The sequence below is a fragment of the Thamnophis sirtalis genome, unplaced genomic scaffold (assembly GCF_051295495.1).
Source record: "Thamnophis sirtalis isolate CommonGarterSnake01/CBP01778 unplaced genomic scaffold, rThaSir2_p1.2 scaffold_8, whole genome shotgun sequence".
Lineage (NCBI taxonomy): Eukaryota > Metazoa > Chordata > Lepidosauria > Squamata > Natricidae > Thamnophis > Thamnophis sirtalis.
This window is the reverse complement of record NW_028261388.1, coordinates 18,426,521-18,440,230: the sequence shown is the minus strand read 5'-3', so window position 1 is coordinate 18,440,230 and position 13,710 is coordinate 18,426,521. Positions and strand designations below refer to the sequence as shown.

The 13,710-nt window shown below is 42.1% G+C and overlaps 1 protein-coding gene across 4 annotated transcripts in view; it reads left to right on the top strand.

Moving 5' to 3' along the window:
- Positions 1-6,228, top strand: part of ALKBH8 (alkB homolog 8, tRNA methyltransferase) — a 62,726-nt gene extending 56,498 nt beyond the window's left edge. For all 4 annotated transcript variants that reach the window (XM_087721171.1, XM_087721172.1, XM_087721173.1 and 1 more), the window contains 2 exons: positions 4,007-4,156; positions 5,522-6,228. In XM_087721171.1, coding sequence (XP_087577297.1) covers positions 4,007-4,156; positions 5,522-6,076 — 705 coding nt within the window. In that variant the 3' untranslated portion in view covers positions 6,077-6,228. The remainder of the gene's footprint in view (positions 1-4,006; positions 4,157-5,521) is intronic.
- Positions 6,229-13,710: the final 7,482 nt, after the last annotated feature.

The window sequence follows — 13,710 nt, the reverse complement described above, 5'->3', positions numbered from 1 at the left end:
AATTAGTCTTGTAGATCAACATTTATATTCATAGCAAGCAATCCGTGGTACAGATTTACATGATTCCCTGTGTTTTTTTGTTTTTTTACTGTAATAAACTTTTTATATGTAGTTTATTTCCTCTTTGCAAATATAATATCTTGCCTGTAAACAGACTGATTCCTGGATTGCCATGATGATTATGAATAACCATGTTTATATACTCTATGAATAAAAAATTCATAGGTTTATTTCACTCATAAAGTGGGGCTTTACTTGCTCACCTTAAATTGGCAACCTTTGAAACATCACTGAAAAGTGTGTATGTGTGTGCGTATTTTTATATATTACTTTTCTGTTCAGAAAGCATTGTGGGATTTTGGGGAATAGTGTAATGTATCGAAGGAGAATATAAATCAGGATTCGCAACTTATGGAGTTTTCGTGGATGTTCCTAAATTTTGAGAGCGTATTAGGGGATGTACTTAGTCACAAAATACCTATTTATCCAAAGGCAAAATAGTAAAGTTTCCAGTCTCCCTTTCAGCTTTTATGAGTCCATGGAGAAGTAACATTATTTGAAATAAAGGTAATGCTTGAACCTGACAGTTTGCTTTGCCATTCAATGTTACTCTTCTGTCTTTTTTGAAAAAGAATCTAAAAAGTAATAAAAACAGGAGTGGGCTTCAAAATCTTTACAAAGGGGTTCTCTGCCTGCTTGCTGGGTGGATGTGGCCATGGTGGGCATGGCCTCCTGTACCATGTTGGGGGGGGGGATTTTTGTCCTCCCCGTGTTCCGGAGGCTTTTTTCAAGCCTCCGGGAGGGCAAAAATGGTCCTCCCAGGCTCCGGAGGCTCTCCGGAGGGCAGAAACTGGCTTGTTTCTGGCCTTCCCGAACTTTCAATAGGCCCACTTTTCACCCACCCTGAGCCTCCACGCGCGCACTGCACTTACCTGCATCCAAAACGGGCCGCGTGGAGACTCCTGGGAGGGGCAAGTAGGGTGGGGCTGGCTAGCGGGGTGGGATTTGGAGGTTCTCCAAAATGGCCATAATGTTAGCTACAGGTGAACCCGTAGCAGCCCACCCCTGCTGAGGACCCTACTAGAGTTTTAGGCTATAAGCGTGGGGCAGAATTACCAAGCTTGCTTGTTTCTTGCACCAATGGAAAAGAAGCTACTTGGATTCAGTCCGCTGCTTCCTTTTCAGATCTCCGTCGTTCTATAGCTGCTGCTCTCAAGTTGATAGCAATAATACAGTAGAAGTGTTTCTGCTACAATCCTGCTGGCCTTCCAAAGCTATCCACAAAGCCATTCCACTAGTTGTTTGATGCGATCTGAAGGTCAAATGAGAGTGCTCCAGTGCTCCTTTTCTTGAGATTGAAAATTAAAGTCATCTCTCCTGCTGTGTGTTTCTGTGCTATTTGAACTGGGTTGTGATAGGAAACCTACAGTTGGTAGTAAATTAATAAACCCAATTCAGACTGCCTCTGCACTTCTTACTGATTGGAAAAAAAGGGAGGGATACAACTATATAGCTGTCTAACAGCCACAAGTATAAATGCCTTTTTCATGCCATAGATTATTAAAAAAAAAAACACCAACAACTCGGATTTCATACCAAAAGCAGATGTCTCAGTGAATTCTACAGGTGGACTGCTTTGACTTTGAGACTAGCTTGTTCCAAAATTTAGATAAATCTACTTGAAAAAGAGGGACGCGGTGGCTCAGTGGCTAAGACATTGAGCTTGTCAATCAAAAGGCAGTTTGGCAGTTTGAGTCCAGTGGTGAAATTCAAATTTTTTTACAACTGGTTCTGTGGGCGTGGCTTGGTGCGTGTGGCGTGGTGGGCTTGGCAAGGGAAGGATACTGCAAAATCTCCATTCCTACCCCACTCCGGGGTCAGCCAGAGGTAGCATTTGCCAGTTCTCTGAACTACTCAAAATTTTCGCTACTAGTTCCCCAGAAGCTGTCAGAACTTGCTGGATTTCACCCCTGTTCAAGTCCCTAGTGCTGCGTAACGAAGTGAGCTCCTGTTACTTGTCCCAGCTTTTGCCAACCTAGCAGTTCGAAAGCACGCAAAAAGGCAAGTAGAAAAATAGGAACCACCTTTTGGTGGGAAGGTAACAGCATTCTGTGTGCTTTTGGCCACATGACCACGGAGAATGTCTTTGGACAGCTCTTCATTTTCGTCTTTGAAACAGAGATGAGCACTGCCCCCTAGAGTCGGGAACAACTAACACACATGTACGAGGGGAATCTTTACCTTTACTTGAATAAGAACAAGTTTAAGAACTGAGTGCTGAAATGGGCACGCCGGAAACCAAAAGAGCAGCTCTCCAGGGTGCACGCGTGGGAGCGCCAGAAACCGGAAGAGTTGTTCCCCAGCGAGCATGCGCACGCAGGAAAGCTGAGCTTCCGGTTTCCAGCATGCATGGTTCCAGTTTCCGGCATGCATGTGTGCATGAAGACCAGCTGGCTGGCATGCGCTGGAAACCATAAGCTCAGCTTCCAAGCATGTGCATGTGTGCCAGGGAGCTGTTCTTCCGGTTTCCGGTGCTCCCGTGCACGCGAAGACCAGCTGGCCGGCGCGCATGTGTGCATTGGAACCCAGAAGAGCAATGGGTGATGGATGGCATGCCTGGAGCGATGGCTTTGTGTGCACTTCTGGCATGTGTGCCCTAGGTTCGCAATCACAGGCCTAGGCTTTGCATTCAGCCTAGCCTACTATGCCTTGTATATGTTGTAGTTTTGATGTCCTCTGCTGAATAACTGCATGTGTATTGATTTTATTCCAAGCTGCTTTGAGTGTCTTACAGAAGAGAAGTGGGGCAGCAGGATGTATTTCAAATAAACAAGGTCAGAGCTAATATTGCTGCAAGCATTCCTAAGTGAATTGTCTTAACTGGAGAAAAAAGATTTTTTTTTTTTAAAAAGGGCATAGGTTGTTTGCTCTCTTTGCTATCCTTCCCTCTCCCCTCCTTCTTTTTTTAAATTTGGCAAATTGACAGAACATATAGCAGGAATGCAATTGGTGGAAGAGGTGAGAAAATATTCCCTTTCCCTGGGGGAAACATGGAGCACAGGATGAGTCAGGGTCCATTTCCTGTTGCTTCTGTGAGTATCAGATGATAATGGAAAATGGCATTAAAATGTAAACCCTACTTTTAGTTACGTCAGTTGGATCCCAGATGGGGTGTCGTGATGGCAGGAATGAGAAAGAGAACTGGTTTCTTAATGGTACTGAGTGTTGATAAGCTCACCTTCTATAAGGTGAAGGTAAAGGTTCTCCTCTAGTCGTCCCGACTCTAGGGGGCGGTGCTCATCTCTGTTTCAAAGCCAAAGAGCCAACGCTGTCCCAAGACATCTCCGTGGTCATGTGGCCATCATGACTAAACACCAAAGGCGCATGGAACGCTGTTAACTTCCCACCAAAGGTGGTTCCTAGTTTTCTACTTGCATTTTTACGTGCTTTTGAACTGCTAGGTTGTCAGAAGCTGGGACAAGTAATGGGAGCTCACTCCGTTACACGGCAGTAGGGATTCAAACTGCCAAACTGCCGACCTTTCTGATCCACAAGCTCAGAGTCTTAGCCACTGAGCCACCATTCCCCACCTTCTATAAAATGCAGCTAATATTTAACTATCCCATAAGTCTTGGGGGGGGGGGGAAGCAGACTTATAAATCAAGGCAATCAGTGTGGTGCATTGTGTTAAAAGAACAGCATAAAAGAGAGAAACATAAAAGCTTTGATACCTGCAGGTGTAATTTGGAGTTTACAGTCTTTCACATCTGGGCAGCCAGCTGTTACTGTTCCTTCCACTGAAGAAGCATGCATGCACGCTGTTAATCCAGCACTTAGATCATTATTTTCTCTTCCCTAAAGAGAAAAAAGTTAACCACATTTTAATATTGGATCTAGAAAACTGGGTCTTTGACTATTGCTTGTTTCTGAAAAGCTACACATTTTTAATGTTCACTCCTAGTTTGTGTACAGACTTTTCACACTTTTTTTTTATAAATTTCAACAGTTGGGCTGTGACCGTAGTAAGACTCTGGTAAACATCTGTGGAGAGAAGGAATTTCAGGCTTTGGTGTGCGATGCACTCACTGTGCCAATACGGAGTGGTTCTTGTGATGCTTGCATATCCATTGCAGTCATCCATCATTTTTCAACAGCGGTAAGTTAAAGCTACCTAAAAGTAGAACAATTGTAATATAGTTTATCCTTCTGTTTCATGGTTGTCATTGTTGTTGTTTTCATTCCAGGGAACTGTGATTCCCAGTTCCATTTTTGAAGCTCCCAAAGAACTTCCAGATTGCTCCTTTGATTTTTACATCACAGTTATTGGTGCCATTGAATTAAGGCTTACCATGTTCATTTTTTTTTTGTCTATAACTATTTTCTGGGGTGGGATTAGGAGTAAGAAAGAAAAAAGAAAAGAAATTCTGGGGAGCCTTTCCATCCTGTGAAATTCTTGTACCAGGAAAGTTCTTCTAAGTTTCTTAATATCCCGTAAGGTAGAGGTAAAGGTTCCCCTTGCACATTCCATTCCATTCCATTCCATTTATTAGACTTGTATGCCTCCCCGGAGGGACTCAGGGTGGCGAACAGACATATGGGAAAGGGGACAATACAAAAAACGAACGAAACAAGACAGGATACAGAGACAAATTAAAACTACACAACAGTCAACAATTCGAGTGGGGCTGGGAACTCATCAGCCCCAAGCCTGCCGGAACAGCCAGGTCTTAACGGCTTTGCGGAAAGCCTGAAGGGTGGTGAGGGTCCGAATCTCCACAGGGAGATCATTCCAAAGGGCCGGAGCAGCCACAGAAAAGGCCCTCCCCTGGGGAGTCTCCAGTCGACATTGGCTGGCTGATGGTATCCGGAGGAGGCCTAATCTGTGGGATCTGATTGGTCGAAGGGAGGTGCTAGTCGTTCCCGACTCTAGAGGGCGGTGTTCATCTCTGTTTCAAAGCCTAAAAGAGCCAGCGCTGTCCGAAGACATCTCCGTGGTCATGCGGCTGGCATGACTAACTGCAGTTCCTCAGCAGTTCCTGGGCGCCCAAAATGCAGTCATGTGACTGCAGGGCATGGACAATTCTCAGAAAGTGGTCATAATTCTGTCATGACTTCAAATGATTGCTAAGCAACAACCGGTTGTAAGTTGAGGACTGCCTGTAATGAAAATAGTTCTTGGTTCTTTCTTTCAATTAAGTTGTTTAGATGTTACATGTTATGGTATCTGTTCCTTGTTCTATGGTTTGTTTATTTTATGGTTGGCTGAATTTTTAAAAATAAATATTTAATTGTATATTCATTATATTATATTAATTTCAATGATATATAATTCTATTAAATAGCTGAAAAGCATGAAAGATGTATAATTTAAAAAGTAGAAGTAAACAGACTACAGAATAGTACAGTGCTCCTAATTCTCTGAGCTCGGCCTTGTGTTTTGTTTCTGTTCTGAGTACAGTTTTTTTAGTTTTGTTATGTTTTACCTTTAAGATGAGTATATGCGTTTCTCTCCCATGATTAGGAGAGGAGGCTGGCTGTGCTCTGTGAACTGACTCGGCTGCTGAGACCTGGTGGAAAAGCACTTGTTTACGTTTGGGCTATGGAGCAGGAATACAAGGAGCAGAAGTCAAAGTATCTGAAAGGGGAAAAAGTTAGCGATAAAAGGCTTGGCAAAGCTGTCAGCGGCACGCTGAATAAAACAGGCAGCACCGAATGCCAAGGTTTGGCAGAGCCCAGCAAGGACTGTAATGAGCCTAAGGGGACAAGCAATAGCCCAAGCCAGGTGGTTCCTGCCAGCCTTCCAGTTCATACAAATAGAACTTCCTTTGAAACTCAAGATGTCTTGGTCCCTTGGCACCTGAAAGATGGGAAGAAGAAGAAGACAAGGCATACTGAACTTTGTCAGCCTCTGGATGGCGCTACATCTGTTCCAGAACCCAACCCTGTTTTTCACCGCTATTACCACGTCTTCTGTGAGGGTGAACTGGAACGGCTGTGTAAACAATTAGACTGCATAAAGGTGGAAGGAAGTTATTATGACCAAGGAAACTGGTGTGTGGTTCTTGAAAAGCAGTGATGGCTTCACAGTTCCATGGAGGCAGCTGTGTCTTTGATGGATTTATTGATACAATTAATTCCATGGGTATTTCTAAAACATGATTGGCTACCCTGGCATTTGGCGGTTGTTTTTATATTTTAAAAAAATAAACAAATACCACTTTTACATGCTGCGAGGAGAGCGAGCTGTTTTTCTTCCCCTATTTATGAAATTCTAGCTTGATGATCAGATTTCACAATCATCCTTGCAATTTACAGATGTGTTGGTTCTAGGATAGTGATGGCCAACCTTTTCAGCACCAAGTGCTGAAACGGGAGCACGCACATGGGGGAGTTCCAGAAACTAGAAGAGATGCTCCCCGGTGTGCATACGCGCGCCGGGAAGCTGAGCTTCTGGTTTCCGGTGTGTGCTGGCTACCTAGTCTTTCAGTTTCTGGCATGCAGGCGTGCACAAATACCAGCTGGTCAGCATGCATGTGCATGCTAGAAACCAGAAGTTCAGCTTCCTGGTGCACGCATGCGCACTAAGCTGCTCTTCCCATTTCTGGCACTCCCGCACACTGAATACCAGCTGGCCAGCGTGCATGCACACACCAGAAACTCAGCTTCCTGGTGCATGCATGCGCACCGGGAAGCTGCTCTTCCCATTTCTGGCACTCCTGCACATGCAAAGACCAGCTGGCCGGCACATATGCGCGCACCAGAATCCGGAAGAGCAGTGGGCTAGGGCTGGCATGCCCAGAGAGATGGCTCTGTGTGTTACTTCTGGCATGCATGCCATAGGTTCACCATCACGGTTCTAGGAGATGTGATCAAATACTGAAAGCTTCTGATTTGATGTGCTCATATGCAGTGGAACAATTGAGAAAGGTCAAACTTATGGAAGGCTATAAATGACTATTTTATTTAGCAAAGCTAGTGGGTTATAATGAATTCTGGTCCTGTGCACCTGGTGCAAGCCAAAACAAACATCATAGGAATACCTCAAACCATCATAGGGATTTGATCAAAGAAACACTGAGCATGTGCTCAATATAATGAAACAAAGAAATGTATTTGTATCTAATGCAGGAGCAGGCTTGGAATGGTTTCAGAGTAGGAGAAGCAACAATGGTGCATTTTGAAAGGTAATATAACATCTTTGGTTCAAGGCAGTGCCAGCATTCTATTGTTATTCTAGCAAGCTTATCCATTGTCTCCTTCACCACAATAATTGCAGAAAAAGGGAAATAAGAGGCCAACTGGCACATTCCCATGTACTTAGCAATCTCCCACAACATTAAACATGGTTGTGAATTTTAAAAGTATTTGGAAAAGGACCTGTGGATCTTTAACTATATAGCCTTGCCATTATATTTGGTTGGTGTCTATAAGTGCATAAGATACAAATATCACTGGCATAGAAATCAATCAAATTAATATAGAATGAGAGAGTGGGGGAGAGAAAGGCACGGATACATAATATTTCCTAGTGAATATTCCACTAATTTTCATTACTATAAATGATTCCATGTAGATAGGTGATACAGAATAGGATACAGAATATCAGAAGTCAACGCTTCAGAACACCATTTCTATTTCTTCCCCAGCTTTATATTAACATCGACACTTCCATCTTTTAAATTGATACTAGACAACTTGTGACCCATGTGTCATTGTTTCAGAGATATTTCCTTAATTGAACAGAGAAATATAGTAGCAGTGGGATCAACTTCCAATTTCCTTCCTTTTGACTTTCTGGTAGAAAGCTGGCTGTTAGCCCTGGAAACCATTTTTAGCATTGGAGTTTCAAGGCTGCCCCGTTTAGTGACCGGGAAAACTGGAGGTGGGATTGCAGAGTGGTGAAGGATTAACCATAACAACATTCCTTTCTCTGGGAGTCAAGGGCATTCGGCCAGCATCTGGATAGGAGTGACTGGAGGTTGTCTCCAGTTGGGATGGTGAATTGATTGGACCATGTGATGGACTTGTGGGTGCAGGGCAGGGGTGAAATACAGCAGGTTCTGACAGGTTCTGGAGAACCAGTAGCAGAAATTATGAATACTTCGGAGAACGGGCAAATGCCACTTCTGGCTGCCCCCAGAGTGGGGTGGGAATGGAGATTTTACAGTATCCTTCCCCTGGAGTGGGGTGGGAATGGAGATTTTGCAGTATCCTTCCCCTGGAGTGGGGTGGGAATGGAGATTTTGCAGTATCCTTCCCCTGCCACGCCCACCAAGCCATGCCCACAGAACTGGTAGTAAAAAAAATGAATTTCACTACTAGTGCAGGGGATGGATCTTTGACTTTCTTTTGGATGGGGAAAACCTGGAAACTTTCAGATTGGGGTTTTACCAGATGTGCCAATATGACATCTCTAATAAAATGGAACTTTGAGAAACTTCAAGCCTTGGAGTCTTCTTTTGTTGAGGGTGTTACTTGGAACCCTGACATTAACCAGAATCCTCGACACTGGCAGGGAACATTAGGAATTCCCTTCCCCTTGCATTCTTCCAGGAGACAAGGAAATAATTGCATAAGTAACCAGGAAGAGATCAAGGAACATTGTAAATGAGGGTCACGTAATTGCAGTGACTGAAGCAGACACAGCTTCCCCAAATTTCATTCCCTTAGGAGTACAAAGTCCTGGCATTTTGAAAGTTAGTCCATTTGAATGATCGCAATTCAATAATTATTGATCTATACCATCTAATTTTGTCCAATTGAAAGTTACAAAACACACATGACCATTGTTGTACTCTATAGATGCAGCAGAAAGCTTGCATAAATATGAAAGTGGTATTTCTATGAAATTTAGAGCCCTGGATGCACCAAGTTTAAAACTGGTGGTGCGGGGGGGGGGGCAGAGGAAACACAACACAAAAAAATAATAGTAGCATCTTTATTACCCAAAAGTTATTTTTAATAAAGTATGTTACAAGATACATGCTATTTCATTTGCAAAATAAAATATACACACAATTAAAATCTAATTAGGCCTCAACACAACTCACAGTAAATGAATCTAGTCCAATAAGCTAAATCTAAGTGGCACAATATACTTAAACTAAACATCCTATCATATCCAAATAATAGACGTGAGTGAATATAATATAATCAGGTTCAAGAATCCTGCTTCCATGGAAATAATAATAAACAATACCATGTTATTCGATGAATCAATCAAGTTTTACATTAGATCCAGAACCAGACTGCAACAAGTAAATTATATTACTAGATCCCTGCAAGAGAATACAAGTAGTCCTCAAAGTACAAGCCTGGAATGATTGTCAGAAGTTACGGTGGTTGTTAATGCACATAGGATTGCCTTGCTTAAAGGCCACAATCCCAGCTCTGCCAAGTTCAGTTGTTAAGCAGAGCAAGGGGTGCCTTGGATGGGTGGGTGGGGAAGGCACCTTGGGAGACTTGGTACAATCAGACTGTTGATCCTACCCAGCTCATATGAGGCCTGTTAAACCCCAAAACTGTCTCTCTCATGTGCTTTTTGCCCAGGACCTCAAGCTGTGTGATCTTGTCCACCATTAAAACCATCTTTCCAGGCGGCCACCATCTTCCCAGTGTCTTTCTCCCCCACTTGGAACTGAACCCAGAAGGACATTTCTTCCAACAAAGGAAAATAGAGGGCAATTACATAAATCGAATAAATACCCCATTTCCCCGAAAATAAGCCCTCAGCAAATAATAAGCCCAATCGGACTTTGGAGCACATGCGCTAAAATAAGCCCTCCCCTGAAAATAAGCCCTCCCCCAAATATTGCAACTCAGCAGCAAGCCATGAGTTGACCACGTTTGCCGCCTCCTGTACCTCAAAAATAATAAGACCTCCCTGAAAATAAGGCCAAACGTTATTTCGGGGGTCAAAAGAAAATAAGACCCTGTCTTATTTTCGGGGAAACGCAGTAAGTTACAAAAAATAATACATGTTCCAAGCCTTCAGAGGGGTTTTTTTTTGTGTTTTTTTTAAGTACTTGAAATTAACCCAAATAATTCAAGATGTGAAACTGCATATCTGTAAACATTACCTGCTTTTTTCAACTGCCTTTAAAATAAAAATCACATCCAGCTTTTGAACACACTTACTTGGGAACCCCATTTTTCTACGTTTAGAATTTGCTGAGTTTTTAGACGAAGGAGCCAAGAATTCTGTAACTTTAAGGGGTTCTGACAGAGGAGTAATATGAGGTCAATGCAATTTAGCAAAGAAGCACCCTTAGTTTTAATAGGAGGGGAGCTGGGATTTGGTTGCTGTTCTGAACTCTTGATATCAATGCATTAATATGAATAAATAACAGCTAGGTCCAACTCCCCTAGTCTTTGTTTCTTTCTTGCAGGAGGCTTGACTTAATTGGCTAAGACCTAAGTCTGCTCCCTTTAATTATGCCAGTCTACAATTTGAGATTCAGAAGAAGTTGGAAATGAAAGGGAAACCTGTTTGAGAAGTATATCCGTGTGTGGAGACGAGACTGGCTGAGGATAATGGCTTTGGTGAAGGTCAAAAAGAGAGCTGCAGGTAATGAGACAACATACTAACTAGTTGAAAAGTTGGAGGGCCAGGAGAAGATATAAAGTGAAAGAATTGGGTTAATGCTGCTGCAGCAGGGGCTTAATGGCGTCAGATAAATGAGCATGACAGTGGGAAGCTGAGACAAATGGTAGCCAATTAAATGGAGTCAGCCCAGTGGAATGGGAAGTGAGATGGGTGCAATTAAAATAAATGACCATGGGTAGATATTAAATATAGCACAGAAGCACAGCCATCACTCTGCCTGGCATGGACAAATAAGAGATCGCTCAAGTCGGTTGGGAAGCAGACAATTGCAAATGTCTGCAAAAGTAGTAGCTGGAGGCGAAAAAGGCGCATTGAGCACTGATTTAGAAAATATAGATGTATTTTGTCCACAGCCTGGCAGAAATCTGAAAATTGGGCTTTTTAATATGCCCTGTTTGTGAGTGACATAAAATACCCCATCAATTCATGATAGCAATTAAACGCTATGTATGAGCTATATTTAAATGAAGTGAATATCCAAGAAGAATGGAGAAAAGGCAGGGGTGAGATTCAGCAGGTTCTGACCGGTTCTGGAGAACTGGTAGCGGAGATTTTGAGTAGTTCGGCAAATACCACCTCTGGCTGGCCCCAGACTGGGGTGGGAATGGAGATTTTGCAATATCCTTTCCCCAGGAGTGGGGTGGGAATGGAGATTTTGCAGTATCCTTCCCCTGCCCTGCCCACCAAGCCCCGCCCACAGTACCAGGAGTAAAAAAAATGGAATTTCAGCACTGAGAAAAGGAGTCCAGATCTGTTGAGCTTCTAACAGTCTTTTGATCTATCAAAATCAACCGGTGGGGTTCTTTACTTACGCAATTAAATAATTCCTTATATTTTCAATGCTTAATCTTATTCAGATATTGACAAATTTTAATACTATTGTACACTCCAGAATGTTAGTATGCTAAATAGAGTTGAAGTTTACTGTTTCTTCCTTTGAATTAGTCTGCTTTTTGCCATTAATCATATTTTGATTAATTTTTACCATTTATTCTGATTTAATTACCATAGTCAATTATATTGCCATGCTTCATTTTTTGTGCTTTAATGCATGCATCATTCAATATTATGTTATCATTGAGTTTGTTAGGTAAGCTCCCCGTTGGAAGAGCGAGTACGTTCAGAGAAGCGTTGTGAGAGTGTTGTTGGAGAACACACAAACCAGCATACAGAGACACTGCAGTTTAAATAGGCTTTTACTTTCATGGAAATAGAGGTATCAGAGTCCATCAAACAGTCCAAGTCATACAGGGATAAGACAGTCAGTCATCAATGTCTTTCAGTTAAGGGATAATCCAAATAACATAGTCCATAATCATACAAACAGTCCGGTACTCAGTTTGCTAGCAGTTGCAAAACTTACAATAGCTCATGGCACTTTCTAACAGCCAGCTTCCAAAACACTCAGATCAGATCAGCCCAGCATCTAACAAAACAGAGAGCTAACAGTCATTCTGGCTCCCTCTTATGGCCGATTGAGGAAAACAGCAACAAATCACATTTTACAGTATGATTTAAAGAAACAGGTACAGCATTGCTATATGACTTATATATAGCCAACCCAACCATTAGATTATATTCCTAACAGAGTTTTGTTTCAAAATTTGTCATATTTTTGCTTAACTGGTTTAAACTGATCTTCCCAGATGCTGGTTTGTTATAATGGGCAGCTTCCTGGAGCAAACCAAAATCGAGAAAATAAAGCAACCTGTAGCTTTTCATTGAATTGAACCATATTGCAATGTTTAGGTTTATGTTACTGTCTGACAACTGTTCCTAATTATTGACATATCTATTGAAAAATTGGCAAGATTACCATGAAACAGAAAGATAACAAAAGAGGCTCCTTCCTACTTCTTTGATCATTTACAGTATTTTTTGGGAGTATAAGCCACACTTTTCCCCTCCCCAAAGTGGGTGGAAATGTTTGTGCTTCTTATACAGTGAATATTGCAGGGGGAGGATTGGTGTGGCGCTGAACAGCTGTTCTAGAATGGGCCGTGGCAGAGAAGAGACTGCGGCAGTGGTGGCGAACAGGCTGTGGTGGCAAACAGGCTGCAGCAGCGCTGAATGGGCTGCAGCAGCAAATGGGCAGTGGTAAATGTGCATCAGTGGCAAACAGGCTGCGGCTAACAGTATAATGAATATGGGATGGATGCTAGGAGGCAGAGATAGATTATTTTCCCTTGTTTTCCTTCCCAAAAGCTTGGTGCATCTTATACTCCGGAGTGTCTTATAGCCTGAAAAATATGGTAAATTTATATGCTACCCATCTCACTCTGCAAAACAACTAGTGTTAAATGGCATGCAAAATCTCTGCTATTTAGACAAAATAGCATTTTGATTGCAGTTGCTATGTAGTAACAAAGATAGCATCTGAATAAACTAAATTCAAATAAACTTTGGTGTTGAAGAAGACTATTGACCTCTTGAGTTCTGTGGACAACCCAGAAAACAAACTAATGAATCATCAAACAAATCAACTCGAAGTCCCACTTGGAGCACAAATGACCGGACTCAAATTATCCTACTTCAGACAGATTATACAAAGGCCCAACTCTCCAGGGAAGGCTCTAGTGCTGGGGAAGATGGAAGGGAAAAGAAGAAGAACAGAAACAGCAGCAAGGTAGATGGACTTGGTTACAGTGGTGATGGTACACAACACTGGGAGACCTGAAAGGCCAAGTGAAGGGATAAATCGTCATGGCGAAAATATCCCTATGGGGCAGTTAAGAGTTCAAATGCATTAAAGAATTTGTTTGTTGTGTGAACAATAATAAATAAGTATGCAAAGTAATATTTATGAAGACACATGACATAATGACCTTTTTAACTTAACAAAGGCCAAATGATAATAATGTCAATTGTAATATTCATTAAATTTTGGTGCAAACTACCTGTATATTATCTATTATCTATCTACCTTCCTACCTACATATCTATCTATCTATGTATCTGTCTGTCTATCATCTATCTATCTATCTATCTATCTATCTATCTATCTATCTATCTATCTATCTATCTATCTATCTATCTTGTCTGTCTCCCTCCCTCCCTCTTCTTTCTTCTTTCCTTCCTTTATTTCTTCTATCTATCATCTATCT